Source organism: Triturus cristatus, chromosome 5_2 (genome assembly GCF_964204655.1).
Source record: "Triturus cristatus chromosome 5_2, aTriCri1.1, whole genome shotgun sequence".
Taxonomy (NCBI): Eukaryota; Metazoa; Chordata; class Amphibia; order Caudata; family Salamandridae; genus Triturus; species Triturus cristatus.
The window spans coordinates 55,175,866-55,203,747 of record NC_140588.1 but is presented as its reverse complement, the minus strand read 5'-3'; the positions used below and the strand labels follow the sequence as shown (position 1 = coordinate 55,203,747).

At 44.5% G+C, this 27,882-nt stretch overlaps 1 protein-coding gene and 1 pseudogene across 1 annotated transcript in view; both read right to left on the bottom strand.

Annotated features, from left to right (window-relative positions):
- Positions 1-27,882, bottom strand: part of LOC146822649 (band 4.1-like protein 4B) — a 1,026,350-nt gene that overhangs the window by 453,703 nt on the left and 544,765 nt on the right. The window contains exon 5 of the mRNA XM_085606258.1: positions 14,563-14,630. Coding sequence (XP_085462384.1) covers positions 14,563-14,630 — 68 coding nt within the window. The remainder of the gene's footprint in view (positions 1-14,562; positions 14,631-27,882) is intronic.
- LOC146822650 (sulfotransferase 6B1-like) lies at positions 1,859-14,012 on the bottom strand (annotated as a pseudogene).

Here is a 27,882-nt window from a genome sequence, read left to right as displayed (position 1 = left end):
CATCAGCATTTATGTTACACGCTTGCTCCCTATTTGCAATGAGTCTTTTTGGTTTATGCCCTGTTTCCTTGTCGGCACGCCCATGTGGACTGGATTGTGTACTAGTGGCGTTACATGTTGGGCTTTATCTTGTGGGGAAGCACTCTTTTATGGACACACAGGGAGACAGGCATCTGTGCGGTGATATCTCGCAGCTTTGTTCTCTGGTATGTTTGTCACACACATACATATATTTTGAGCATATATATATGATTTTATAATGTTTCTGTAGCGCTGTACAGTGCTGAGCTTTTTGCGGTGCTTTGTTTCCCAGTTTATTTTTTTTAGGTGCGCACACAAGCGTATGGTTAGGTGCCGCTGGACAGTGCGTAGCTTTTCACGGCGCTTTGTTACCCGGTTTATTTTTTTTAGGTGCGCACACACGAGCGTATGTTTAGGTGCCGCTGGACAGTGCGTAGCTTTTCGCTGTGCCGCGATAATATTTCACTGGACATTGTTAAGCTTTTTACGGCGCTTTGTTCTACAGCTATCTTTTTTTTATGCGCATATGCAAGAGTTTCTTTATTTAATTGGTTGGATACCGCTGCTCACTTTCCCTCAGCACATATAAAGCCCCGACGGTGGACAGTGCGTAGCTTTTCGCGGTGCAGCGATAATATATAATTTTAGCACAAACAAAATTCTGGCGCACGGAAAACAACCACTTTCCCCTATAGGCACTGCATTTTTTTAAAGCTGTACCGGTTAATAGAGAACCCCTCTCCATTACTGCTCGCCTGTCCCTCTCACACAATGCTGTCACCTTTTGTGTAAAGGACAGAGGGGGCTCTTGTGTCCTCAGTTCACCCTCTTGGCACTGGCACAGCGCTTCACAGCCCTCCTCTCTTTGGTACAGCGCCTCTAAGCCCTCCTTGGCACAGAGCCTTGCAGCTCTCCCTTTTCAGGCACGTCTCTCAACTCTCCCTGCACCTATAGTTCTTGGCCACCCCACTTCCCTCCCTCCCGAGTTAATAGAGAACCCCTCCCCATTACTGCTCGCCTGTCCCTCTCACACAAACAATGCTGTCACCTTTTGTGTAAAGGACAGAGGGGGCTCTGTGTGTCCTTAGTCCCCCCTCTCGGCACTGGCACAGTGCCTCGCAGCTCTCCCCTTTTCGGCACAGCGCCTCGCAGCGCTCCCTGCACCTATAGTACTCAGCCACAAAGTCTGTAACATATCACATTTACTCCTTTCTCTAGTTTTAAACCAAGGGCAATGCATTGTGTATCATTGCCTTGTAAGACAAACGCAACACTGCCTTCAAAAACCCTTAAAGGAAAGAGCCCATATTTCATGATAAATCTGGAAGAGGATGTAGCCTAACGGTTAGGGCGGGGGACTTCAAATCTGGGGAACCGGGTTCGCGTCTCGACAAAGACGCTATGTTTTTTTCGCCTCCTACATATCTGCCGCAGCACCTGCTGCTTGAGTTTCATTCATTTTAAGATTTGCAAGGAACAAAGGCTTAAGGTATACATTTTACTCCTGCGACTATTAATTTAGTTAGGTTCTTCATCTGGCACGTCCAGCCGCTCGGCACAGGGTGGCAGAGCGTATTACTTAAAATTACATAGAAATAAAAGTAACAAGCAAAAAAATGGGTCATGAAAACAGGAGATCAAGCCTTCGGAAAGAGAGGTTTCAGAAGACCAGATACGACAGCAGTGTACATATTATGAAAGGTCTTTTAGGTAGTACACACAACAAACTGAACTGTTTCTTGGATTATTGGTGTGAATTGGCATTTGTGTCTCAGTGGCTCTCTCCTTACTGTACTGTTAACCAAATAATGTATGCAAAGCCACAGGAATTGTTCATTTATGCGGCCCCAGCCTTTTCTAGATGTATCCCAAATAAATTGGCTATTTTCTTTACTGCTGCCTCCAGATCCACTTTCATTTCTTCGAACATCAGGACCACCACATTTTCATCATCTATATGTTCATTCCAGGCATGTTCAAAATATGAACTCCGCAAAAAGAACTATTGATAGACAGAATGCAGAACAATGTCATACATTCACCCCAGTACAGAGATCTGGGCCTAAATCCATCGTTTTTTTGCTCACCATGCCATTCCAGTTTGGACCCAGTTATATGCAAATCAGTCTTGAACCTGTGCCCAATGGGAACAGTCCAGCCCGAACTGCCAGGCCAGGTCCTCCCTGGACTGGAGACAAGCATCCTAGGATCGGTTTCGGGGTTTCACCCCTCTTCAGCCAGGATAGCTTGACTCCAGTGGCATGGAGAGCACGGGACTCACGTCTGAGCATGGCTTGGCAGTTCGGGCTGGACTGTTTCCATTAGGCACAGGATCAGACTGATTTGCATATGGCCATGTCTGAACTGGGGTGGTGGAGTGAGCTAAAGAATGATGATGGATTAAACCCAGATCAGTTGACTGGGGGTGAGTGTTTGATTCGCTCAAGCGCTACATCCATCATCTCCTTTGGTATCACAAAATATGAATTCCAGCACACTTTTCAAGTCATGAAGTGCTCAAAAAACACATCCCAGGAGCTGTAGTTGGGAAGTAGAGGCAGACTATTATAGAAGTGGAACAGCGACACTGCAGTATCTTTGGGATTGCGAAACACCACCGAAGTCTTCACTTTGTTCACCTCCATGGACTTGGGGATGTTGTCGCGGTGCAGATGCATCGTTAGAACTCATGGAGAAGGGATCTGGTTTAAACTCTCAAATTTGTCTGGTGATCCGAATTCAAGCATGGCCATAAGGGGCGGTGGCTCCTTGCCATGGATGCTGTTGATCAGGTCATGTAAAATCTGGATGGTTCAGTTGGCACCGCATTTAAGGTAATGCGAGCGTGGAGCCTGTGATTCTGGGCAGATCACTTAATCTCCCCGTGCCTAACAAAAAAAAGAATTTGTAATACAATAGGTCTCGCATTTACGTGAGTTTAAGCTATTGGCATTGTAAATGTCAATGCGTTCTATTTATGTTTCAAAAACCCAAACATAAATAAAAGGCATGGTGGTCATTTACAATGCCTATAGCTCAAACTCGTCTAAATGCGAGACCTGTTGCATTGCAAATGCTTCTTTGTGGGGTGTGGATGGGGGAGAGGCGGTGCTAATTTCCTGCCTCTCGTCGCCGTTTCGGGATTCTCTTTAAGTGCTGTTTGAAAGGCGGGAGCCCGCGTTTTAAATGCAGCTAAAGAATGTACTCGTCCGTTTGGCGTGAAAGCGGTTCAGGAACTTAATTGTTGAGGGGTGGTTTTTATTTTTAGGAAAATGTGGTTTATAAATGTGTAGTTGTTCGAAGTTGTATTGTGGGACTGATGGTACGCACCTCACGCAGCTTGTATGGTACATTTGTGTGGAAATCATTTTTTTAAAAACCGCTTTGCCAATCCCCATTTCAATTGAAAACTCCGATGGAAAGTCCTGTGGGACATTATGTTTTTCTCCGCTTGTTCTTGCTGTTTTTGCTCTTTAGTTCCCCCTGCATTATTTGAAAGAGACAGATGCACGACTCCGCCTCTGTTGTGATGCTTAACAATATTGTTAAGCATCACAACAGAGGCGGAGTCGTTGGACGAGCGTAAAGGACCTCAAATCCAGCTGGCTTTCGTGAATGTGGGGCTTTCTTTAGGACCCTGCACACAGACTTTTAAATGAGGCACTGCCACTAAGAGGTAGAAGTTGAGCCAGCATATTGAGGGAGAACCGAGCTAGAGCTGAAAAGAGATGGCCTGGCTCTTAAAACCCATGCACAAGTCCAGTCTTATATGAGCCCATGTCTTTAAAACCTCTAACATGCGAAAGCGTTTCACATTGAAATATCAGATGATATCACTGCATTGATGAGTATTTGTTATAAGTGATGCACTGAGAAACATTCCTGCCTCCAGTCTGATAACAGTCCTGTCAGAGACCTAAGTGGCAAGTCCGTTGTCAAATGTACCCTATATGTGGCCTAGATCCTTATTCTGCACAAAGTATAATTATACGTAATTAAACTAAACATTGGAGCTTTTTTGTAAAGAGCACATCCTGAACGCTGGTATTTGAAGGTGCTCTCTCAAATGTGTGGTAATGAACAAAAAGAAGACTCAAAAGGGAGAAATAAGTATTTGCCTGGGACCACACAATTTGGTCAAGACGCGAAGCCAGGACTGATCCCAATTTCTTAAGTTCACACTGAGCAATTTAGCCACAATATGTGCATCTCTTCCCATCCAAATTAATACTTTGCATTTAATTGGTGCCACATGTGATTAGAGCCCATATGACGGTCCAAAACCACTTTTTTGGCTCTTTTGCAGAGTGCAACTCAAATCTTTCACAAGGAAATAGGAGCACTTGAAAACACACACAGACTACACTGCACTTTTTTTAAATCAGTGCAGGGACAGTTGGTCAGATTCACAGGTTGGTGAACCAAAGCTGAGATTTGATGCTGCTTCCCAGGGGTGTCGCCTCCATTGGTGCAGCAGGTGCAGTAGCACTGGGGCATATAGGCCTCAAGTGTCCAACTGAACCCTGGTTATTTCTGTATTTTACCATGCAAACAGAGGTCATGGCGGCATCTCTTCCTTGCACTAGTTCCCATGACATGCTGCTTCCCCATGTAACAGGGTGGCATCTCTAACCACTAGACCACATCTTTTGCTGTGAAATCTTGTCTCGGCAAATAGTGCTATAGACGATGGTTTTTGGAGTGAAAAGGGACATGCCATATGGGCAGGGCAGTGTACAGGTGACCAGAAAGGATATGAGATGCTTGATGGGGATGGTTGAGAGTAGGGGCAGGAGGGAGGAGAGGATTGGCTGCAGGTTAAGGTAGGAGTTGGGTAACACAGGAGAGAGGGTACAAGAAGGAATGGCTAACAGAAGGGGACAAGGGAGTTTTTCAAAGACAAGTGTTTTTTGCTGCCAAGATAGGATCACAGGATGGTAAAGGGTTGGTGCCATGACAGGAGAAAAGAGGTTGACTACAGCTTCAGCAACCAGGCCCCCGCGACAGACACAGACACCTCAGACTCACCGCCCCCCAGCCACATCGACCCCCTGCTCTCCTGGACCCATGTCAACGAAGAAGACACCATCAAAATCATGAACACCATCCACTCTGGCTTACCATCTGATCCCAGCCCGAACCACATCCTCAAAAAAGCAAGCCCCACCATCGCACCCCATCTCCGCAAGATCATCAACAGCTCCTTCGAGCCCGCCACCTTCCCAGAGAGCTGGAAGCACGCCGAGATCAACGCCCTAGTCAAGAAACCCAAGGCAGACCCCAAGGACCTCAAGAACTGCCGGCCCAAATCCCTCCTCCCGTTCCCGGAAAAGACATCGAGGAGATTGTCAACAGGCAACTGACCTCCTTCCTCGAAAAGAACAACATCCTGGACCCATCCCAATCTGGATTCTGCAGCAACCACAGCACCGAAACAGCCCTCATCGCCACCACCGACGACATCAGGGCCAAGCTGGACAACGGAGAAACCGCGACCCTCATGCTCCTGGTCCTCTCGGTCGCCTTCGACACTGTCGGCATCCACAACCTCCGCACATGCCTCCACAACGCAGGGATCTGCGACAAAGCACTGGATTGGACCACCTCCTTCCTCACCGGCAGAACCCAGAGTATGCGCCACCCCCCATTCCGCTCTAAAGACACCAAGATCATCTGCGGCATACCCCAAGGATTGTCCCTCAGCCCGACACTCTTCAACGTCTACATGGCACCGCTCACCAACGTCGTTCGATCACACGACCTCAACATCATCTCATACGCTGACAACACCCAGCTGATCCTCTCCCTCACCAAGGCCCCCAAAACCGCCAAATCCAACCTCCACGAAGGAATGAAGGCCATCGCAGAATGGATGACGAACAGCCGCCTGAAACTGAACTGGGGCAAGATGGAGGTCCTCATCATCGGATCCACCCTCTCCGCCTGGGACGACTCATGGTGGCCCGCCACACTGGGAGCTGCACCGACTCCCACTGACCACGCACGCAACCTGGGAGTCATCCTAGACTCTGCGTTGTCTATGACCCAGCAAGTAAACACCGTCTCCTCCTCTTGCTTCAGCACCCTCTGCATGCTCCGCAAGATCTACAGATGGATCCCCACCGGAACCAGAAGGACGGTCACCCAGGCCCTCGTCAGCAGCAGACTGGACTACGGCAAAGCTCTCTACGCAGGAACCAAACTCCAGAAACGACTGCAACGCATACAGAACGCCTCTGCACACCTCATCCTCAACATCCCCCACCATAGCCACATCACAGCCCACCTGAAAGACCTGCACTGGCTCCCCGTCAACAAGAGGATCACCTTCAAGCTCCTCGCCCATGCTCACAAAGCACTCCATAACACCGGACCAGCGTACCTCAACGAACGACTCACCTTCTACACCCGAACCGCCAGCTACACTCCGCTGACCTCGCCGTCGCCACCGCCCCTCGTATCCGTCGAGCGACCGCCAGCGGCAGATCATTCTCCCACCTCGCCGCAAAAACCAGGAACACCCTCCCCATCCTCCTACGACAGACCCAGGACCTGCTGGCCTTCAGGAGACTCCTCAAGACCTGGCTGTTTCGAGCAGTAGCAGCACCCCCGCCCCCCCAGCGCCTGGAGACCCTCACGGGTAAGTAGTGCACTCTACAAATGAACTGATTGATTGATTGACTACCAAGATGGGAGAGACTGAGGTAGTACTGGAGCGAGTGATCTCAACTAGGCAGAATTGGGATGAAAGGGGTATGCGACAGGGTGGCATAAGGAATCTGTGAATTCATGACAACTTTTTGTGGGCCTTGTGATTATTTGTAAAAACAAGAAAATGTCGCTGAGTTTCCGACTGATATCAAAATATTTTCTATCTCCCACACATTTCAATGCAAAGTCAAAGCAGTGTTTCAAAAGAAGAAAAGGCTTCCATTACAAAATCCAAATATGTTGCCTGAAGAGACAGGGGCTGTTGGAGAGCACAGTTAATAAGGTGGCTTGAAGACATGTCCTGTGCCTTTCCAGGGTGAGTGCCACTTGGCGGTGCCTTGTCTGTGAACGAGAACTCCACAGTGTCACCATACCTTGTTCAATAGCCTTTAGACATGCATGGTTGTTGCTTTATTTATGGTAACTTCTGTATGCTTCTTTCCATTACACACCAAGAAGCAACATCTATTCCTGGGATTCACTCACCAGTGACAGTAGCGAGAGTATCTGGCTATCTTACCTGGTCACAGGACTCCGGAGAAAGCAGTGCAAGATGCCAACTGTTTCCTGGCTGAACACACCGATTTAGCAGCGGATTGGTTATGAAGCGTGTGTTTTAAAGTTTTTCAGAAGGGGTACTCAATCATAAACATGACAGATTTCCTCTCTGCCTTATTACAAGTGTGCTTAAGCCTACGCTACTTGAAATAAGATGAATGGCCTATTGTCAAGTTTGTGACGGAGTCACTCGTCCGCCAAACTGTAAATCAAGCCCTAAGACATCTCTCAGTCTCATGTAACAATGAAGTATACAAAACGTAATGGATTGAATGCTTGAATTAATGTCAGCCACTGGTAATTACTCAGCGTCGCATCCCAATCTATCGTCATTTTGCACGGTATGGCACCTCAGTTTGGACTCGGCCGTATGTAAATCAGTCTTGACCCTGCTCCAATGGGAGCAGTTAAGCCTGAACTGCCAGACCAGGGTCTCCTTGAACAGAAGTAACACACAACTGGTTTCAGCCAGGTATAGCTGGGTTCCAGTGACACAGTATGAATGGATCCCTGCCTGGACATACCCACCCCACTTAGGGTAACATAATAAAGTACACAAAAAAGTGATGGGTGGAATGCTTATTTAATTTCAGCCAATCTGGATGAAGCCGGTTATTCTACATTATTCCATGGCACTATGCAGTCTGTTTCCAGTCCTCTGCTTTCATATGACTTGCAGTCCTGGATTGCTTCAATTGAACTAGTTAGAATACTACACCTTTTATCAAAAATGTGTAGGTTAGAGGCTCAGGATTGAGAAAGTGTCCATATTGATGAGAAGTGAGATTATTGGCCCTTACTCACAAAACTACTCCTATGCCACTTAACACCACTCACATCTTTCCATGTCACTTTGCTAAACCTCTGGCATATACCCAGAGCCACTTGTGATACCACTAAGCTTCTTGATACCCAGTAACTCTTAAGATGCTCTGACTACTTGCCAACATCCAATCAACACCACCCTTTCTCCACACCAGTCAGCCACATATTTGTGCAACATCTTAAGTTTTTACCAAACCCACTTACATCTCTGAAGTTACTAGACTTCACTTGCACACATCACTAGATCCACATTTGTGCACTCACAACACTGCTCACTCTCACCATTTAAATCGTCATACCTTCTACATATATTCACAATCCATTTGTTACAGTGCCCATACCATTTGTTTACTATTTACTATTCATCACAATTTAGAACCTAAGCGCCATGTTTTCTACTTACAGAAGACACCAGTACTACAACTCCACTTCAGGAAGGAGCACTTAATCTCCACCCTCACATCCGCTATTTGCGAAGCTAATTGCTAACATTATTTACTTAATGCTCATCACACCCCTTCACTCTAACACAGCACCATTCAGCCACTTTCAGTACTACACAGCAACAGCAGCAAAAACTGACAACTCTCTCACAGAACAAATTATTTACACCATTGACTCTCATCATCCCATTACACCAGTGAAGACACTAAACACACATGATGGAATGTCACTTGCCTCCATCACTCGTTCACTGACACTTCACAACACACATTCAGCTGTTTGCATTACCAGTCATCCCCTCAAAATACCAGTATGACACACACTCGCAGCACGACCTACTGTACCAGTCACTCATTTCACTCTCTAGCATTCAGGAAGCTGCAACAGTACTTACTATCGGCATCAACTACGCACACTATCACACAAGTAAATGCTAAGTTGTCCACACAACTACCTACCACTATCTTGTCCACACAACTACCTACCACTGCCATCACCAACCATACTCTGGTATTTGTATCACTTGACCATTCACAAAACCACTTTCAATACATGCATGTTCAGTAGCCATGCACCGCTGGTGCTTTACGACTAAATCAGTACACCACTCCTCTCAAGAAATTTTGTTAGCTTTTATGATCACTTGTTTACTACTTCAAAACGTTTAACTTCTTTTAATCAAACCACTCTCCCTTCAGCTACATGCTTCATTCATTCTCAGCTATACGCAACACCAGTCATCCACACCTGCAACCGTAGCCACAATCAAATTATTTTATTCATACCAGCAATGAGCTGCAGCCACTCGCTGTCCAACTTTCTCACACCATTCAGCCATTTTAAACATCTCTCACCCATGCAATCAGTCAGATGAGCCCTTCAGTCATGTCTCACCCAAAGATAAGTGTAACCCTATTCTGCCTCACAGGATGACCCAGCTGCTCAAACGTTCTTTCACATATCATATCCCAGCCTGCCATCACTCAGAACTCAGCCACTTGCAACACTCATTCACTACTTCCCATTAATTGCAGTCTACACCACTTACCTAGGTCCTTCACAACACAACTCATAACACCGCAACACTGCCCATCCCCATATCCAGTCACACCCCACCAGCAATATACATCGCAGATTACAATAGTCCTTGCAACATTCTTGCAATCATTCACAGCACACTTGCACTCACAACACATCCATATTCTTAACACAACCCAGTTGCACAAGTCATCTGCAGTCACTCACAGCTCTCACACAACATCAATGACCACCAAACAATGCTCGTCTTCACCCGCATCTATCATATAATCATTCTCAGCCTATTGAACTCAAGGTATAATTTACGCAAATCCAGCATCTCTTCATGTATTAGACCTTCCTGAAAGTACATCCTAAAGCCCCTCAAAATGCATCTGAGCCACACAAAACACATTTTTCTTAACTCACTAGATTCATGGCCACTGTGCTCATTTTATCAAGTCTCGCTCCATCAGCTACTTATACAGCTCACAACCACAAAGACCAATCACTCATCACTGCGATTTTACATAGTCTGTTGTAGTAGCCCTCAGTCACATCATCACTGAACTACAGCACCCACTTAACCATGCACAAGACCACTTAGAGGCTTAGGTACAGACACGCAATCACAACATACTTCTTGAGCAGTCCTCTACATGCACAATGACTCACTCAAGTCCAATCCTGCATTGATGGTAATACCCTCTACACTTGCAGTCACTGTTTTACATGTGGCGTCAACAACATTACTTGATTAGAGTGATAAAGATCAACATGAAAGAATAAAGGTGAGGCAGAATTAAAAGGAGTGCAGTATTATTATTAGTGGCTCTCTGCTTAGTACAATAGCTTAACACACCAGTGTTAAGTTGTAATAGTAAAAGTGGGACTCATAGAAAATGAGAAAAGAAGTAATTGTGGAATTATCTTGGAGTAACGTGACCATATCCTGAAGTCCTTGCAGGTATTATTGGTGGTTTTTATTTTTGTAGTGGTGATCTGCTCTGCTTTCAAGCTAATAAAACGGGATTTCTCAACTTCCTGTTTAGGTCAAACAAAGTTTACCCATTACTACTCAAGATCATTCTAGAACAATACATCCCCATCTTGAAATTGTCATTCAGTAATACAGCCAGAACCCATCCTATGGTAATACATCCCCATCACGGTATGAGCTGGCATCTTTCTGTTTATTTGCACAGCCTTGAGGAAGTCGCGGGATCATACTCCCGATGCGACGAAACACGTGTTGGCTGTAATCTTGACACTTCACCTGGACTCGTCTTAATAAAGAAGACAAGAAGAATATCGTACTCTGTGTTTTAAAAAAAGGAGAAAATTTCTTTTTTTTGTTTATGTACTCGTATTTCATGTGTGAATTTAACATAAACACGTATATTTATCACGTGTGCTGAGGCTTCAGCAAGAAGTAACGTTAAGCTCCGGCTTACATCTGTAGAGTGTGTGGTGTCTCTACGCCTTTCAGCACCGTCGTATTAGAGAACCATTAATACTTGTGCACTTTCTCTGTAGCGCCATATACCTATGACACATACCACAGACCTGTTAAACTAACAAAGTAATTGTCGACTAGTACAGTCTTGTTGTACAGTTATCCTGGGATCATCCTTGAGTAATACATTCTCACTCTTTAAGTCATCACAAGATCAGTCTGTATTAATACAGCCCCATCCTGAAATATTCATAGGATCATCCTGGAATAATCCAGCCTACTCCTGAAATCATCATGAGATCATCCTGCAGTAGTACAAGATCATCACATGTTTTCCACTGAAGTTATCAAGAACTCATCCTGGAGTAATCCAGCCTAATCATCCCAGGATTATTTTGCCATAGTAAATGATCTTCACATGTTTTCCACTGGAGTCATCAGGAACTAATCCTGGAGTAGTTTCTCTGATGACTCTATAGAGTCATCTCATTTGAATAGTATGCCCTTTAGGCATACTTCAGGATGGCTTGGGATGACTTCAGCAGATAATTACAGGAATAGCCTGGCTGAAGTCATCAGATGACTCCAGGATGATCTTCCTTTTTGACTTGGGAACCTTACAACATTCCATGACATCACATATATATAATGGAACATCACTACATTCACCAGACCAGTACCAATACATGCCGTTAGAAGGAAACATACATGCCCAACAATCCCGTTACTACAATGCTTTCATTTGTTGACTCATTTGGCTCAAATAACAAAATCTTTGGGCGCACGTAATTGTAATTTAACTTTCTAAAAACTGTGAGCACGTTCTCGGATTCTGATTTAGAGGCACAGGATCTGTGGAAATGTGAACCTGTAGATTGGGTGTACAAATGTGGAAATCCTCCATTATGACGTTTTTTACTCCGGTTTTTTACGTAGATAGGAAAGTATGCCTGAGGAAATGACTGTGAAAACTGCGGTGAACACCAACAATCTCATTGGCTTGTGGACAGTTGGATTGTTGTTTTCCATCCCGTAAACACAGGCAGGTTTACACCAGTAAAAGTCTGAAAGACGTGTCTTTCTTGTGTGTTAAAGTAAAGGGTAGACCCCCATATGTAACGGGTGTGCAGCAGAGGCTTTTTATGCACTAGGATGAATGCTTTTCCGCAGAAAAAATAGAGAAAGAGAAATAAACACTTTTCCCCATTTCCACCATGCAAACTTTGGTGGAAGACCAGCTAGGAAGCAACTTGGCTGATCTTGGGTGGAAGATCACTCCTGGAAATGCAAGATTTGCATAAATTTATATGCATACTGCAATTTTATTCTTTGAATCACGAAAAATACATCAAATTTGGCAATTCATAGAGAGAAACGTATAATTCATAGATGCATTTATGTTTTTGTGATACAACCCCACAAGTCTGATTTATTAACACCACATTTTATATGAATTGCAAAACCTTGATTATACCGGAGGCTATTGCACTCTCCACTTTTATATTCTGCAAAAGGGTATGTGTTGAAAAATTCATTTCTTTTTTCAGAAGGAGTTGGTTTTAGAAAATATTGGGGCGGACGGGTTAGGACACCAAGGTCTTCCACAGCTAATTGTGTAAGATTTATTGTTTCACCCGAGTCAACAACAGCGTTATAAAATAAAGCAGCTGGGTAGGATTTAATGAACAGACCTTGTGATATTTTTGCACATGACTGTTTACAACATAAAGGTTCATTATTTCATTCATAACTGTGCACGATGTTGCCATGTCCCTTGTATGTCTCTGTTCCATCGTGCGATAAACAAAAAATAATACTTCACTAATTACATGCCCTCGTTCCGAGTGGCCTCTAAATTCCGATGGGGCCGAGAATTATGATATTCGCAGGAACACGACAGTGATTATTTTTCACACAAAGGTTTCGGTTGCTGAAAGCAGTCGAGAATGTCCTTGTAAGTTACATTGAAAAATGAGGAATACTGGAGAAATCAGAACTGGGTTTATTGTTTTTTTTTTTTTAGTAATTCCCAGTGCTTTAAATGGGAAATTAGAAGTGCTGGTACTCACTAATTAGACTGGTCAGAGGTGCCGAGAGTGGAACTGAAGAACCAGGGTCGAATCCCGACGTCCGCTCATCATCCTGTGGTTCTGGACAACTCCCTTAACCAGGGGTCTTAAAAAAGTAAGCTTTAATGCAGATGTTCTGATTGTATGTAAATCGCTTAAATGCCCATGGCCCAAATTCGCGCAATATCACACTGACAAAAATTAGGCTCTGCACGTATGACATAGAAGTTGATGCTTGCCATGTCTCTTATGTAAGGAGGCAGTTTGATTCTGCGCGAATTTGGCCCATGGGCATTTAAGCGCTTTACATGACAATCGGAGCATTTGCGTTAAAGCTTACTTATGTGGCTATTATTAAATTCCTGGCTCACAGACACGCCCCTAAATACCTACCCATATCCTCATTCTTGTTGCGATGCCAACCAGAGGCGCAACTAGAGTCAAATTTCGGGGGGGAGGGGTCGCAAATTATTTCAGCAATAGGCAGCAGAGGTGCAGGGCTCTAAGAAGGTGTGAGAAACAACCAAACCTCATTAAAAAGCAATTGGTCTTTTAAAGACCTGTGAAGCACTCGGGTGCGGCTCTGTGTGCGCGCCGGGGAAGCGGTCTCATCCCGGGCTGCCACACGACGGGGGAGGGGGGGGGGCGTGTCTGAAGCCCTTTGATCCCAATGGGCTTGCTCGCCTGATGAGAACCTAACACTGAAGGAGCACCCCAGAAATACACAGGCTGTTGCCAGCCAGAGCAGCACCTCAACACGCACCATCTGTTGCACGTACCCGTACTTCAGGGCCTGAGCCCTGCTGCTTCATGGAGTACCGATACTCTCCTTGCCCGAAAATAAGTTCCAGGTACTCAGGGGGAGAAAACTGAGAAGTTCCGGTACTCCGTACGGATGAGTACCGGCCCATTGAAAGCACTGGTAATTCCCCATTTCTTCGTGAACCTTCAGGGTCCAGGTAATGATGGGCCAGCTTTTTCCTACCCCTGGAGCTACCAGTGCCCCCAACAGCCCATTGGCTGGGCCACCCATAATGAGGGGCATGGTATTTGTATTTGTATTTGTAGAGCGCGACATTCATCCAGACGGATATCACGGCGCTGTTTAGCGGAACATGTGGTAGGTTGTGTTGGGGGTCTTCAGCTGCTTGTACTTATGACATCGAGAAAAGGTGCGTTTTTTAACTGTTTCCTGAACGACGCATAGTTTTCGGAGCGGGCAGGTACAGGGGAAGTTCATTCCAGTATTTAGCTGCTAGGTAAGAGAATGACATGGTACTATGACAATCAGGCATTGATCTATGTGAAAAATTATTTACTATGATCAAAAAGTTAATTTCGTGAATATTTTAATCATCATTCAGTATGAGTCACACACACCACAACCCTCATTCATTGTCTGAGATTGTCACACCTTTGCAGCCCACCAAATTGCTTTACTGCAAACAAAAAGAGACAGACCTTACATTAGTGTCCGGGAGGCTTGACGTCTTATTAAGATTAACGAGAGGTTTCTCTTCTTTCGGAACCTATGAGGGAAAGAGATTTGATTTGTAAAAAAGAACAGACATCCTTTAAAATAAAACATAAATATCGAGTTACTGAGGCAGCTATGAGCAAGATCTATGTTGTCTTCTGGCCTGATCTGATTTTGGTGAGCTCTGCAGCTGGGGGACTTTGGCCAGCTACAGCTGCATCATCGGATACATATGTGTCGATTCCTTCATGTTGCAAAGTGCGTTGTTTTTCCAGCTAATTCCCTACTATGCAAGCAGCAATTTGTGCTTATGCTGAAGAGGTAAATTCCCCATTGTACACAGGCCCGGCTCTAGAATTTTTTCTTTGGGAGGGCCGGAAAGAAGCTTGGGTGGGCCATGAAGGCGAGTGAGTACTGGCCAAAAAACCCCAGAGTATTTAATCGATTTGATATTTTTAGGTATTGGCATCTGTCCGCGTTTGACATTTTTAGCACAATAATCAGCACCCAAGGATCTACATACCTCGCTTTCTTCGATGTGGGGAAGGGGAGGGATGCAGTGCTTGTCAAATCTTTAAGAAGCAGAACTTTAAGACTTCAGCATGCTCCTGCTCGTGTGCAGCAGCAGGAATGTTTCTACTGCCAAACCAAGCCACTTTACAGCATTTCATATTTTTATAAAAACTTTGGTAGCTTTTTACTTTGCAAAGCATTGGAGTTTAAAAATACAACGCAAAAAGCCCAGAATCAGAATTCAGTTTTCAGGATATCTATGCTGGTCATTTGTGCATCATAGCAGTAAATAAACTCTGCTGACTTCACACCTCTCCCAGGCCTAAAAGTATCCTAAGCTAATGGTGTTACTCGCTAAAAAAAAGCGATAAGGAAGAGCCCACGGGGCTGCACGCCCCTGTGAAACATTGAGGTGAAAATAGTGTTCTTAAGTCTGAATGGCCTTGGGTAGGCCAGAGTATTCCTTGGGTGGGCCTGGCCCACCGTCTAGAGCCGGGCCTGATAGTACATTTACCACATATGACAGCTGCAATTCAAGTATGTGAAGCCAAAGGGGCTGTGTCCAGGTGCATCAATCAATGTTTGATGACGTGGTACTTGTGCGGCACAGAATACAAAGCACAGTATGCATGCATGCGGGGTGAAATAAACAAGGAAAACAGAAAAAGCATACAATAAAGTAACAAAACGATTTTTCTGATGAAGATCAAATAACGCGACAGCAGCGTTTGTATTACTGTTAAAAGAAAGAATCTCATATTAGGGTACCCTGTTAAGAAAAAAGAAAACACAAGATGCACCCCTAAGGTTTAGTTATTGATGAATTGCAGGCCTGTCCATCCTGGCTAAGGTCATTGGAATGCTGATAAACAGATCAAGGCCACTATATTTTAGGTCCTAATCAATGGGAACACACTTGGCGACGGGGTTTACTGAAGCAAAATTCTCGCCAGAGGTTACCAAAATATTCAAGTTTCAACAATGAAGATGTTAACGACCTTATATGGGGCATTATCTCATTCCAGCATCAATACAGGAATGTGTAGTGCCTCAGGCGCTTCCACTGGCATCAATAAGCAATAGTGTGTGGCCCATAGTTTTGTGGCAGCCCAGTTATGACCATAACACAGCTGATGGCCTCACCACAGTGGATAGAAAAGATTGCAGGCCACCAGCATTGTTACTGCCCTTACAGGCACACCTGATTGTTGGATGGAGGACTCCTAAAGGTAGAGCCCTCTTTCATATGCAATGTGGATGCAAATGCTAGTGAAAGAAGGGCAGAACAGCTTTTCCTGGACCTGCTGATATTGAATAAAACAGCTCCCATTCCAGTCAAAGCCATCCCAGGTCCCCTGCCACTTTCCCTCTTAAGGCTAGGCTAGGCAGAATTCTGTCAGTTTGAGCATGATGCTGGCAGACATCAGACTCAGCCAATGAGGGCACAGGCGGGGAACTGGGCAGCTAAGGCCAGATTACCTTCATTTCCAGCCCAGGCCTTACCTGGACACTGGAGCTGTGTGGGAACTAACGGACCACGGCAAAAGGTAGCTGCTTACTGTAGCTTTTCTACTACAGTAACTAGCAGGGTCCTGTGGCCAGTCAGAACTCACCGCTCCCCTACTCCGTCCATGGGCTCCAGCCTTGGAGACAACATCTGCTTCAGCTGAAAATCTCTTCAATAAGGAAATAAGGAAGAGGATGCAGTACAAGCGACTGTGTGTATATGTGTGTGGTTTTGTGTATGATGTCTAAGGGCCAGTGGATGTTCTTTAAGGGCTGACTAATGATCCCCGAGCACTGTCTGAGTTTGGGGTGAGTATGTCAAAGGTTTAGGTTATTGTTTCTTCAGGGCTGGCTGATGTATCAGAGGGATGCAAAAAGAACAATTGATGGACAGAATGCAGAACAATGTCATGTATTCACCCCAGTACAGAGATCAGGGCCTAAATCCATTGTTTGTTTAGTCATCATGCCGTTCCAGTTTGGCCATATGCAAATCAGTCTTGACCCTGCGCCCAATGGGAACAGTCCAGCCCAAACTGCCAGGCCAGGTCCTCCCTGGACTGGAAACAAGCATCCTTGGACCGGTTTCGTGCTTTCAGCCCTCATCAGCCAGGATAGCTTGACTCCAGTGGCATGGAGAGCACGGGACACACGTCTGGGCATACCCATCCCACTCGGGGTGACAAATGCAAAAAAGAACAATTGATGGACAGAATGCAGAACAATGTCATACATTAACCCCAGTACAGAGATCTGATCCTAAATCCATCGTTTTTTTGCTCACCATGTCATTCCAGTTTGGACCCAGCCACATGCAAATCAGTCTTGACCCTGCGCCCAATGGGAACAGTCCAGCCCGAACTGCTAGGCCAGGTCCTCCCTGGACTGGAAACAAGCATCTTGGGACCAGTTTTGGGCTTTTAGCCCGCATCAGCCAGAATAGCTTGACTCCAATGGCATGTAGAGCACAGGTCAAAACTGATTTGCATATGCCTGGGTCTAAACTGGGGTGGCATGGTGAGCAAAAGAACGATGGATTTAATCCAGATTTCTTGACTGGGGGGTGAATGTATGATTTATTCAGCATTCCGTCCATCATTTGTTCACGTAGCACTTTTCACCCTAACTGGGAAGGGTATGCCTAGACGTGGGTCCCTTGCTCGCTGTGCCACTGGATTCAAGCTAGCCTGGCTGATGAAGGGTAATACCCAGAAACCAGTCCCAGGATGCTTGTTTCCGGTCCAGGGAGGACCTGGCTTGACAGTTCAGTTTGGACGTTTCCCACTAGGCACAGGCTCAAAACTGATTTGCATATGGCTGGGTCTAAACTGGGGTGGCATGGTGAGCAAAAGAACGATGGATTTAACACAGATCTCTTGACTGGGGATGAATGTATGATGTATTCAGCATTCCGTCCATCATTTGTTTGCGTAGAACTGTTCACCCTAAGTGGGATGAGTATGCCCAGATGTGGTTCCCTTGCTCGTTGTTCCACTGGATTCAAGCTAGCCTGGCTGATGAAGAGTAATACCCAGAAACAGGTCCCAGGATGCTTGTTTCCGGTCCAGGGAGGACCTGGCTTGGCAATTCGGTTTGGACTGTTCCCATGAGGCGCAGGGTCAAAACTGATTTGCATATGGCTGGGTCTAAACTGGGGTGGCATGGTGAGCAAAAGAACGATGGAGTTAACCCAGATCTCTTGACTGGGGGTGAATGTACAATTTATTCAGCATTCCGTCCATCATTTGTCTGCGTAGCATTTTTCACCCTAAGTGGGATGGGTATGCCCAGATGTGGGTCCCTTGCTCGCTGTGCCACTGGATTCAAGCTAGCCTGGCTGATGAAGGGTAATACCCAGAAACCGGTCCCAGGATGCTTGTTTCCGGTCCAGGGAGGACCTGGCTTGGTAGTTCGGTTTGAACTGTTCCCATGAGGCACAGGCTCAAAACTGATTTGCATATGGCTGGGTCTAAACTGGGGTTGCATGGTGAGCAAAAGAACGATGGATTTAACCCAGATCTCTTGACTGGGTGTGAATGTATGATTTATTCAGCATTCCGTCCATCATTTTTTTTGTTTAGCACATATCAGAGGGAAGGCTATGGAAATTTGAGAGCCAGCTGACAGTTTATAAGGGTCCACCAATGGAATCGGAAGGTAAATAAGGGGTTGTGGAGGAGAGGAGTTTGTTCAGAATCAAATGGTCTGCCTGCTGAGGGTGTCAAGGTCTTTCTAAAGGGGTCTAAGGGCTCACTGAGTGTCTCTAAGCTGCAGGTGGAGTGGTGATATGGTGAACAACCTGTAGGACGATAACACCTAAAGGAGAACTTATGAAAGTGCTGTTCTTTAAAACTAAGTTTGGTTCACAGAGCATGAAGTATGGTTGAAGAATGAAGAGGGCCTTTGTTTGTCTTTCCTGAATGCTAGCCTTAACAGCAGACAAAAGGGTTGAAATGGCTAATTTCTTAGACAGTTAGCCCTGCAGAAGCCATGTAAAAAGAAAAATCAAGCTAGAGACTTACCAAAGACTGACGTTCTTGTGTTCGTTCAGTCCAGGCTTTGAATACGACACTTTCCTGCAGATTGGTTTGTGAACTTCAATTGTTGCAGTTCATGTGAAAAGTGTCACTTCTGACAATTATATAAAAACAAATTCGATGGACCTCAGGGCTCCGAGGATCAAGCTCCAAACTATCTACTTGCTTTGCATATACTACGTGTATACTGATTAATGATTGGAGCCTTGAAGAAGTTATCTAGTACGTCAAAACATGTTGGCTGTTGTGTAAATTACACTGTACAAGAAATGGAACAATTCATTAAAGTGAATGGAACCATCAGTCTAGTGTAATAACTTCACAACGCTTGGAGTCTATTTTACTAATATGGACCTGTCTATTCGGCGGACTGTCTACATTTACATTTTTGGTGCTCTGGACATTCGAAATTATATATTCTTGTTATTTTGGGGATTCATTTTCTCATAGACTTTACACTAGTGGGGGGACATAGAGTTATCTGTTCCATTGAGCACACTTTTACTGTGTATATGTTTTTACCTATGCCTTGAAGACTGTGTATGTGCCAGCATTTCTTATAGGCAATTGTCACCTTAATTTGATTCACACCTGAATACTAATTATAACATTTTCACAAAAATCCTAGCAAAGAGGTTAAGGAAAATGGCTGGAGATTTGATACACAAGGATCAGAAGGGGTTTATTAAAAGAAGGTATCTCCGTGAATTAACATACAGGCTTATAGGGGCCATCGATTTCGCAACTACCCATTCAACCCCCTTAGTAGTAATAACTTAAGATGCTTCTAAAGCTTTGATAGGGTAAAGTGGTCCTACCTGTCCACTGTTTTGAAACGATAAAAGCTGGGGGATAAATTCTGCTAAGTAATCCAATTTATATATCGGGATACCTCAGCAAGAGTATTAGTGAAAGGGAATTTATCCTCATCTTTTAAAATACTCAGAGGCACAAGGCAGGGTTGCCCCATATCCCCTCTCTTGTTTAATTTCTACATAGAGCCCCTAGCACATAAACTGAGAACGGCAGCTAATATTCCTCCTTCTTCCATGAGTGTTGGGTAAAGAAGGTTGATTATATGCAGACGATCTTATGGTCTTCTCCTTGGATCTTGCAGTAACTTTGCCGGCCATTTTACAGATAGCTTCGGGGTTTGGCAAAGTGTCCGGCTATCTAGTAAATGAAGGGAAAGCAGAGGTCATGGTATGGAACCAGAGAAAGGATAACACACTGATCAAGACAGAGATTAGATAATTGGGTGTAAAAATTGTGCATGGTATTAATGAAATTCCAGAAATAAATCTGGGTAAAATATTAAGAGAAATTGTACAGTTAGTGAAGGGATGTGTACACCTACCCCTAACAATTCTTGGTCGGGTCAAGATGGTGATACTGCTAAAAATCACTTTCCTATTCAATGCGATTCCCCTGCATTTTGAGAAATCTTTAATTGATAAATTCAGCAGATGATAAACGCCTTTAATTTGGCATATAAGGTGATCAGGATTTCATGGAAAAAAATGCGGAGAAGGAAGGAGAAGGAGGGGGGGCTATTACAAGATGCCACAGATGGAGAATTAAGCCTGGCAGAAGAATTGTGGGGAACATGCTTACAGAGGGAGCAGTTACAAAATATGTGGCAAGTATTGATGCATACATTATATTTCATTGTCAAGCCTGCTTCTTTAAGGAGAATCCACCTCTTTTCACTCCTCAGGGCATGCATAACACCTGAGAAGCAGTCATAAATGGGGAAAGGAAGACCTACTAAATGCGCAAAGTGTGGTCTAGAAAATGTGATGAATGTTCACATGTGTCTGCAATGCCTGGTGTAGGAAAGTAGGATCTGCTCCTTAGGGTTATCCCCCCCCCCTTTTTGCTAAATGTGATACTGTTTTTGGCTAGTCTGACTGCGATTTTGCTAAATGTGATACTGTTTTTGGCTAGTCTGACTGCGATCTTGCTAATCAGGACCCCAGTCTATCTGCTTTCTCCCTAAACTGTAATGTTATGTACTTAGGTATACTCCAGATTGGATACTGGGGTAACCTTATCAGTCCCTAGTATATGGTACCCATGTACCCAGGACATAGGTACCACAGAGGCCTGTCATGGACTGAAGCATGTATTATGCCACCCATGAGAGGCCATGCAAAATGGAACCTACAGGCCTGCCATTGCAGCCTGTATAAGTTGGTGCATGCACTACTTACTTAAGATATAGGTTTACTATATCTGACGGTCACTGCACTTAAAACCTATCAGTCACCCCTTAGCAGCCCTTAACAATCCGGAAGGCGGGGTGCTTGGTTCTAAGTGAGAGGGTGCCACTGCATGAGCAGGACACCCCTGCAGCCTCCGGAGTCCATTCTCCCGGGTAGTCAGTGCATCAGCCATTTACGACATATAGAGTGGTATTATGTGACCGCGTGATGACCAGCTCTAAATCGGCTGAAAGTAACCATATCGTGTTTGGTATCAAACATTGTGAAATCATATGATTCCACCCCTCAGAAGTGAGGTTCGTGAGGTCCCTGGTAATCCCGGTACCAGCCTTGTAGTCCCAAACAGCACAAAATGGTTGCTGCCGACCAGAGACACATTTCTGCCCTCCTGCTGCTTAGCCAAGCTCGAGAAGGGGAAGGCAGAACAACAGGCATCTTACCACAGGGTGGTGTGACCAACTCCCAGACAGGAGTTAGTGTATTAGGCGTGAGTGGGTGCACTTTCCAGCAACCGAAAGTTTGCATGAGGGACACATTTGGTGTCCCTGTGCATAGTCCAGTTCAAACCAGTCCTGGGACCCGTTGGCTCCTGCTTTGACGTGAAACTGGACAAAGGACAGAGGAGTAACCTCCCCATTGTCCAGACCCTTCCCTGGGAGGGTCCCCTTAATCTGTCCAATCCTCTCATGTGGGTACAAAAGGGCTTACCTGGCTGTAGGACCCTAGATTCAAAGTGGACAAGATTCTGAACAAGAAACCACTGAGCTTCGACCGTCTGGACACTCTGGACTTTGTTTGGGCCCAACTTTATCTTCCTCTCAGTCTGAAGCATCGTCTGTGCCTATGCACCATGCAGGCTCTGTGCAGGACCTGGGAGCATCAAGGACAACCGAAGATATCTCCCATGGATTGAAGGAGTCACTCTACTGCATCCGCAGGCACCACATCACGACTGACCAGTCTGCTGCTCCTGAGCTCCTACAGACTCCAAAAGCTCCAGCAACACAGGAGGTGGGTTCCTATGTCCCTCGAGGAACGAGCTGCCCTCTTACCAAGTTTGAGGCCAGAAACCCTTGTGGGGACTGCAATACCTGTACCCCTGTGCACCGTGTTCATTTGCAAGTGCATATGCTTGTTGGCATTTCCTGAGCAAGTGCATTGTGCTCCAAGTAGCCCCAACATCAGGCACAGTTTCCCACAAAGATCTCTGGCCGCCTCATGCCGAGTGCTCCGTGGGCTGCTGCTTTGTGAAATCGCTTGAGGTCCCTTCTCGACTCCTGTGCCTCCGGCCAGTGGGTCCACTTGAGGGTCAACTTTGCTTTTCTTGGGCTTTCCTGGTTGCTCCAGGCCTGCCCTGACTCCCCTGTGTTTGGTGCTTCTCCTTGACCTGGCTGGTCCAAACCATAACCTTCCTTGACCTTCTGCATTGGTTGCCATTGCTAAGGCTTTTTGGTGCACCCACGGGACACCGACCCAAAAGCACTCAACATTCTTTGTGGGACAGCTCGTATCCAGCTCCTGGTTGTCCTCAACTTCTCCTGGTCCCCGTGGCTGCAGAGTCAAAAACTCAATCAACGCACCTGAAGCACCCGACATCAGTGGGCATTCATCCCAGCGATTCTACAACCTATAGACGCTGTCTTAACTCGAGTCGTGGTTCTTATACCACTATTTCAGTATATGGCTGGGTCTCCCCCTGGAGCCCACTGTGTATTAGTGATATTTACTATTGTTTCTGTACTACATTATTGTGTGCTTTGTGATTATCTCATTGTAGGTGATACTGTGTGGTATTAGAGAGTGTTATATTAATAAATACATATTTTTATAACTACTGTGTGGTTCTCCTTTCATTTAACCAATACTATAAGGTTGCATTCTGGTAAAACAAGCTGCTTAACATTCCTTCAATACTAGGCCTGAAGGCTGCTCTCCACAGCTACAATTTGGATAGTTGGATAAGGTTATCTTTGACCTCTTAAATTGCCATAATGATTGTTTGGACTGGTGCAAGGTGCCCACTTTAATTAGTATACAGCATATACCAGGTCAACTTCTCACACTTGGGAATCATGAGGTTTTGGGATGCAGTGGGAAAGTCCATTTCAGGTATTTTGGGTCTACATATTAAGGTAAGCCTTTCACTGACCATCTTTGGACGGATTTAAGGCATTTCAGGAACTGTTAGAGATTTTCTATTTTACTCTATTCTACTGGCAAGAAGTGAAATCTTTTTGAAATGGGTGGGAGGTCACCCACCCCCCCAACACTCGAGGTAGTTGGAGTCCTTTTTTCATATGTCTAGAATGGACTTATTAGGGAAATATTCTAAGAAAAGGTTCTGGTCTCTGCTATTGAACTGGGCTAGGGTGTAGTGGGGAATAATGGTTATTGAAGATGCAATGGATTTCATACCTTGCCCAATGATTACACCTCTATAGGTCTTTTTTTGCTGTGATGGCGACCCCCTCATTTGGTGCAGCTGCCATTAATTGGACAATCTGAGAGAGATGTACCTGCAGGGAGGTAATGTCTTTTTCTTATGCCCGGATGCAAGTCAGATTTGGCACTACTGGGGCAAGCTACTAGACATTGCAACCTGAGGTGAATGACAATAAAAAAATAGCTTACAAGAAGGGTAACATTTCCAATAGAAGATCAGTTAGTCCAGCTGGTGATTAAAAAGTGAGAGGACGCCATTCGAGGATCACATGAGGCTTCACTAAAATGTTTTGCAGCCTAAAAACCTCACTCCTCAGGAGAGACCATTGATAATCTGACAGAGACATAGTGCACCATATCCTCTTTCCCTAAAAAGGGTGTCAACACAATGGCCCAGAATCATGAACCTGTCACACAACGCATCGCAGCACCTAAAGTTGGTGTCCTGTATTTTGTGACAGGGCAAGAGCTGGAAAGGTTCCATATCTACAGAGATATGGCACTGTCCTGTTCTCTCCCCTGCGCTGGAGTGGCACTCAATCAGGCTGCCGATCACCACACTCACACATTTGCATTATGGTATCTGTGGGAGTCTAGTATAGGTTTTTTACTGAAAGGATAAACTTCCAGCACAAAATCCCATACCTACACAAACTTTAAACCTCTTCTAGCTGTATAGTGCAGCACACATGCAAAGTGGGAAAAGTTAGGAGAAATAAATGCATTTTTCCTTTTTAACGCCTGCTTTCAAGTGGAGTTAATTTTTGGTGCAAATCCCTGTCTACTATTATTAGTAGATAGGAATTTGCATCCAAACCATGGGTGATTGTGCAGGAATGCCCATGGAACACTCATGGAACGCCCTCTTGATGTAGAGTAATGTGAAGCAGCACTTCACACTAGTTTGTGTTTTTTTCAGGCAATTTCCAGAGCAAAACAAGTTTTGTGTTGGTAAGTAAATCTAACAAAAAAGAATTTTGTAAAACCCAATGTAAAAGCTTTGTAAATTTGGGCCAAAGTGTCAACACAAAGTACATTTTTAAAAACCCAAAATTATAAATTATAAGGGAGTGGCTGTGCCATTCCCTTATGTCTCACAGATCAACCTCTGTTACTTGACAGAATATTTCAGCTAAAGTTGACATGGTGAGTTGTCCTCAGGAGGGAGAACAACCAGTTGAAAGCTATTCTTCAAACTCTAGGAATAATGCTCAGTGAGAATATAGAGTCATCTAAGATAGAACTGACAGTGATACAATTAAGATCTTGCAAAATTAGTCATAGCTGTAACAGCAGGAAGAGATATGGTGCCAGAAATCCCAACCGGGACCATGAATTATTAGAAATCTGCAACTCCCTTGTACTGTTGCAATTGTTGACAATGGTCACCATTGAGATCTATGTCTAAAACAATGTGAAAAAGAGGGTCCCTCTTGTAGCAGTAATATAGATTTATCGCACTTCTTTGTTTAATCAAACTATAATAAATCAACAAATGGCAGAAGAGCATCAAAATTGACAACAAACCATGTACAAAATATTATTTGTTATGATCTATTTTATTGACTTTTAGTCTATTCAAGCAAGCAAGAAAGAATAATAAATCAAAAGGTGCCTTTGAGTATTAACATTGCGAATATCTGAAACATAGGCTATCCTGTTTTAGGTTTAAATCTATAATTACTCCACCGAAAGCTAAATAGTCCTTGTCAGTGTTAACACATAAGCACATAAAAACCTGCACAACCACAAACTAAAATGCTATTTAAAGAAAGGAAAGTGAGATAGAATGAGTCATTTTATATGTTCCTTAAGGGGCCAACATTCTGTAACTTTTGTGCCTCTGCTGGGAAAAGCGAGCCCTGGGGTCCAGTACCCTTACCTGCATCCCTGCGATGAGGGCCCCCACCCCCAACATGAAGCGAGAGGCACGCAAGGGTGTTGTGAATGGTTGTTGGCCCATCCAGAGCTGAAACAGAGCCCTTCGCCTGGACACCTAAAGCTGGATCCTGCACTCTGGTGTGGCTGTGAGAGGGCGGTGACCCTGCAGAGGAGAGGAGGGTGGTGACCCTGCAGAGGAGACAGTGGAGCAGTCTTGCTTGGTGGCTGGTGAGTAATGAGGTCAGTGGGACTGGGCCCCGCTGACTCTGCTGCGTCCATTCTTCAGGTCATCTGGGAATCCAGGGTGGTGCTGGAGGGCAAGATTGGGGAACTCAGTCAAGACTTGTCCCTTCTGCGCCACAACCTCCGTAACACGGTGGAGAGGGTCTCGGAGGGGAGACTATCCATTGTAGAGGTCTCAATGAAGACCCTTCAGGAAGCCATGCCCACATTGTAAACTGATGACGTCCACATGAATGAAAGGAATTTTTGGAAGAAATAGGTAAGATGTTGACTGCAATTTCAAGATGGGGAAATTATGGTAAGCCTGACTTTCATTTTCTTTGGTATTACATGTAAAGCTGAATTTGTACATCTGAATAGAACAGAAAAAACCCAATTGTTTTACATGATACTTATTGCCAGAGTCAGAATCTTAGAACTGGACCCCGCCTACAGCCCCAACCTTACAAGAATGGTTAAACAAAGTTTTCTACATGTCTGATTTAAAATGTAAAAATGTTGCAATAACATCAGATGGTCACATTTGGATCATTGGAGGAACCACAAATGGGCCCCATGATTATACCAACTAAGTACTCTCGGACTACGTAGTTGTCACAAGTGAGTCTTGATCTCTAGAGATTCATATAAAATACATCACTTTAAGATAAGGCAGGAAACATTTTGTCTTGAGAGTTTCAATGCATGAGGAACTTAATATGGTACATAAGGGGTCTAAAAATAAAAAGGAGAATGTCTATCCAGCTGAGATTGTGGAAGATGATTAGGTGGTTGGCAATGTTTAATCATCATTTAGGAGAGCTATCAGTGAGGAGGAATTAAAGGATTAAGTGGTCAAGGATGCTGAGCCAGTGAGTGCTAAAATAATATTTTCCAGGGTTTGAAGATTATCCAGATGAGCTAGCCATGAAAATTAAGGCATACATGGATTTCTGGTGGCCAGGGATGGATAACCATTTGGAAATGTATGTCAGGAACTGTGCAAGCTGTGTGCAGTATGATAAGTTTTATATGGTAAGAGAGTCTCCTATTGTACCACTGAAATCTCCGAATGAACAGTAAAGAAAGTGGGCGTGGACATTCGTGGGCCGTTCGGATTTGGTAGTTGTGATGGTATACTGTTTTCAAAATGGGCTGAGGTATAAATGGTGATTGATGGGAAGACTAGGAACATATTTTTCTGTGATATTTTCATGAGGGAAGGCTTTGCAGAGGAGATAGTAACAGATAATGCACCACAATTTGTTTCTACGTGTATTTCACAGCTCTTGAAAAAACGTGGCATAACACATCAATAAAACTCTTTATGCCTTTAAGAGAGAATAGTTTAGTGGAATGAGTTGGTAGAGTGCTAGGGGAATGTCTGTAGATGACAGAAAGGTACAATTTAAATTGAAAGGATGAATAGAGAAAGATGTTGTGGAATTATATGCCTACTACACACTCTGTTTCTCTCCAATCGTGTTGCTGCACCTCCAGACACTGGGATATGTCCAGGATGGATGGAAAGGTGTGAGAAGAAATATTGAGAGCTAAAAAAAGTTTCGAAAAATATAGAGGCAAAGCAAGTAGTTTTCAAAATTAGACTCCATAAGAAGTTCAATGAGAATAGAAGTGCAAAGGTTACTTACCACATGTCAGAGTTGGTGTGGCAGTAAAGAAAGGGGGACATAATTTGTCAGAACCAAGTAGGGTTCTGCATACATTTGGAAACAAAGTGTTTCTGGGCAGTGAAGAAAAATTAAGCAAGAGAAAATTGCTTTATTCTAGGTGGAAAGGAAAAAGAGATGAAAATGTAGTGCACTTATGGTCTATCTGTCATTGTTATTATTGATCTTTTGCCATAGGGTGTGCTCTTATTTGTTTTTAGATTTCTCTGAAGTTACACGGATTACTTTTACTGCTTTTACTTAAGTTTGTTGTAGGAGGAGATGTATTACATTCCAGGCTGTAATGG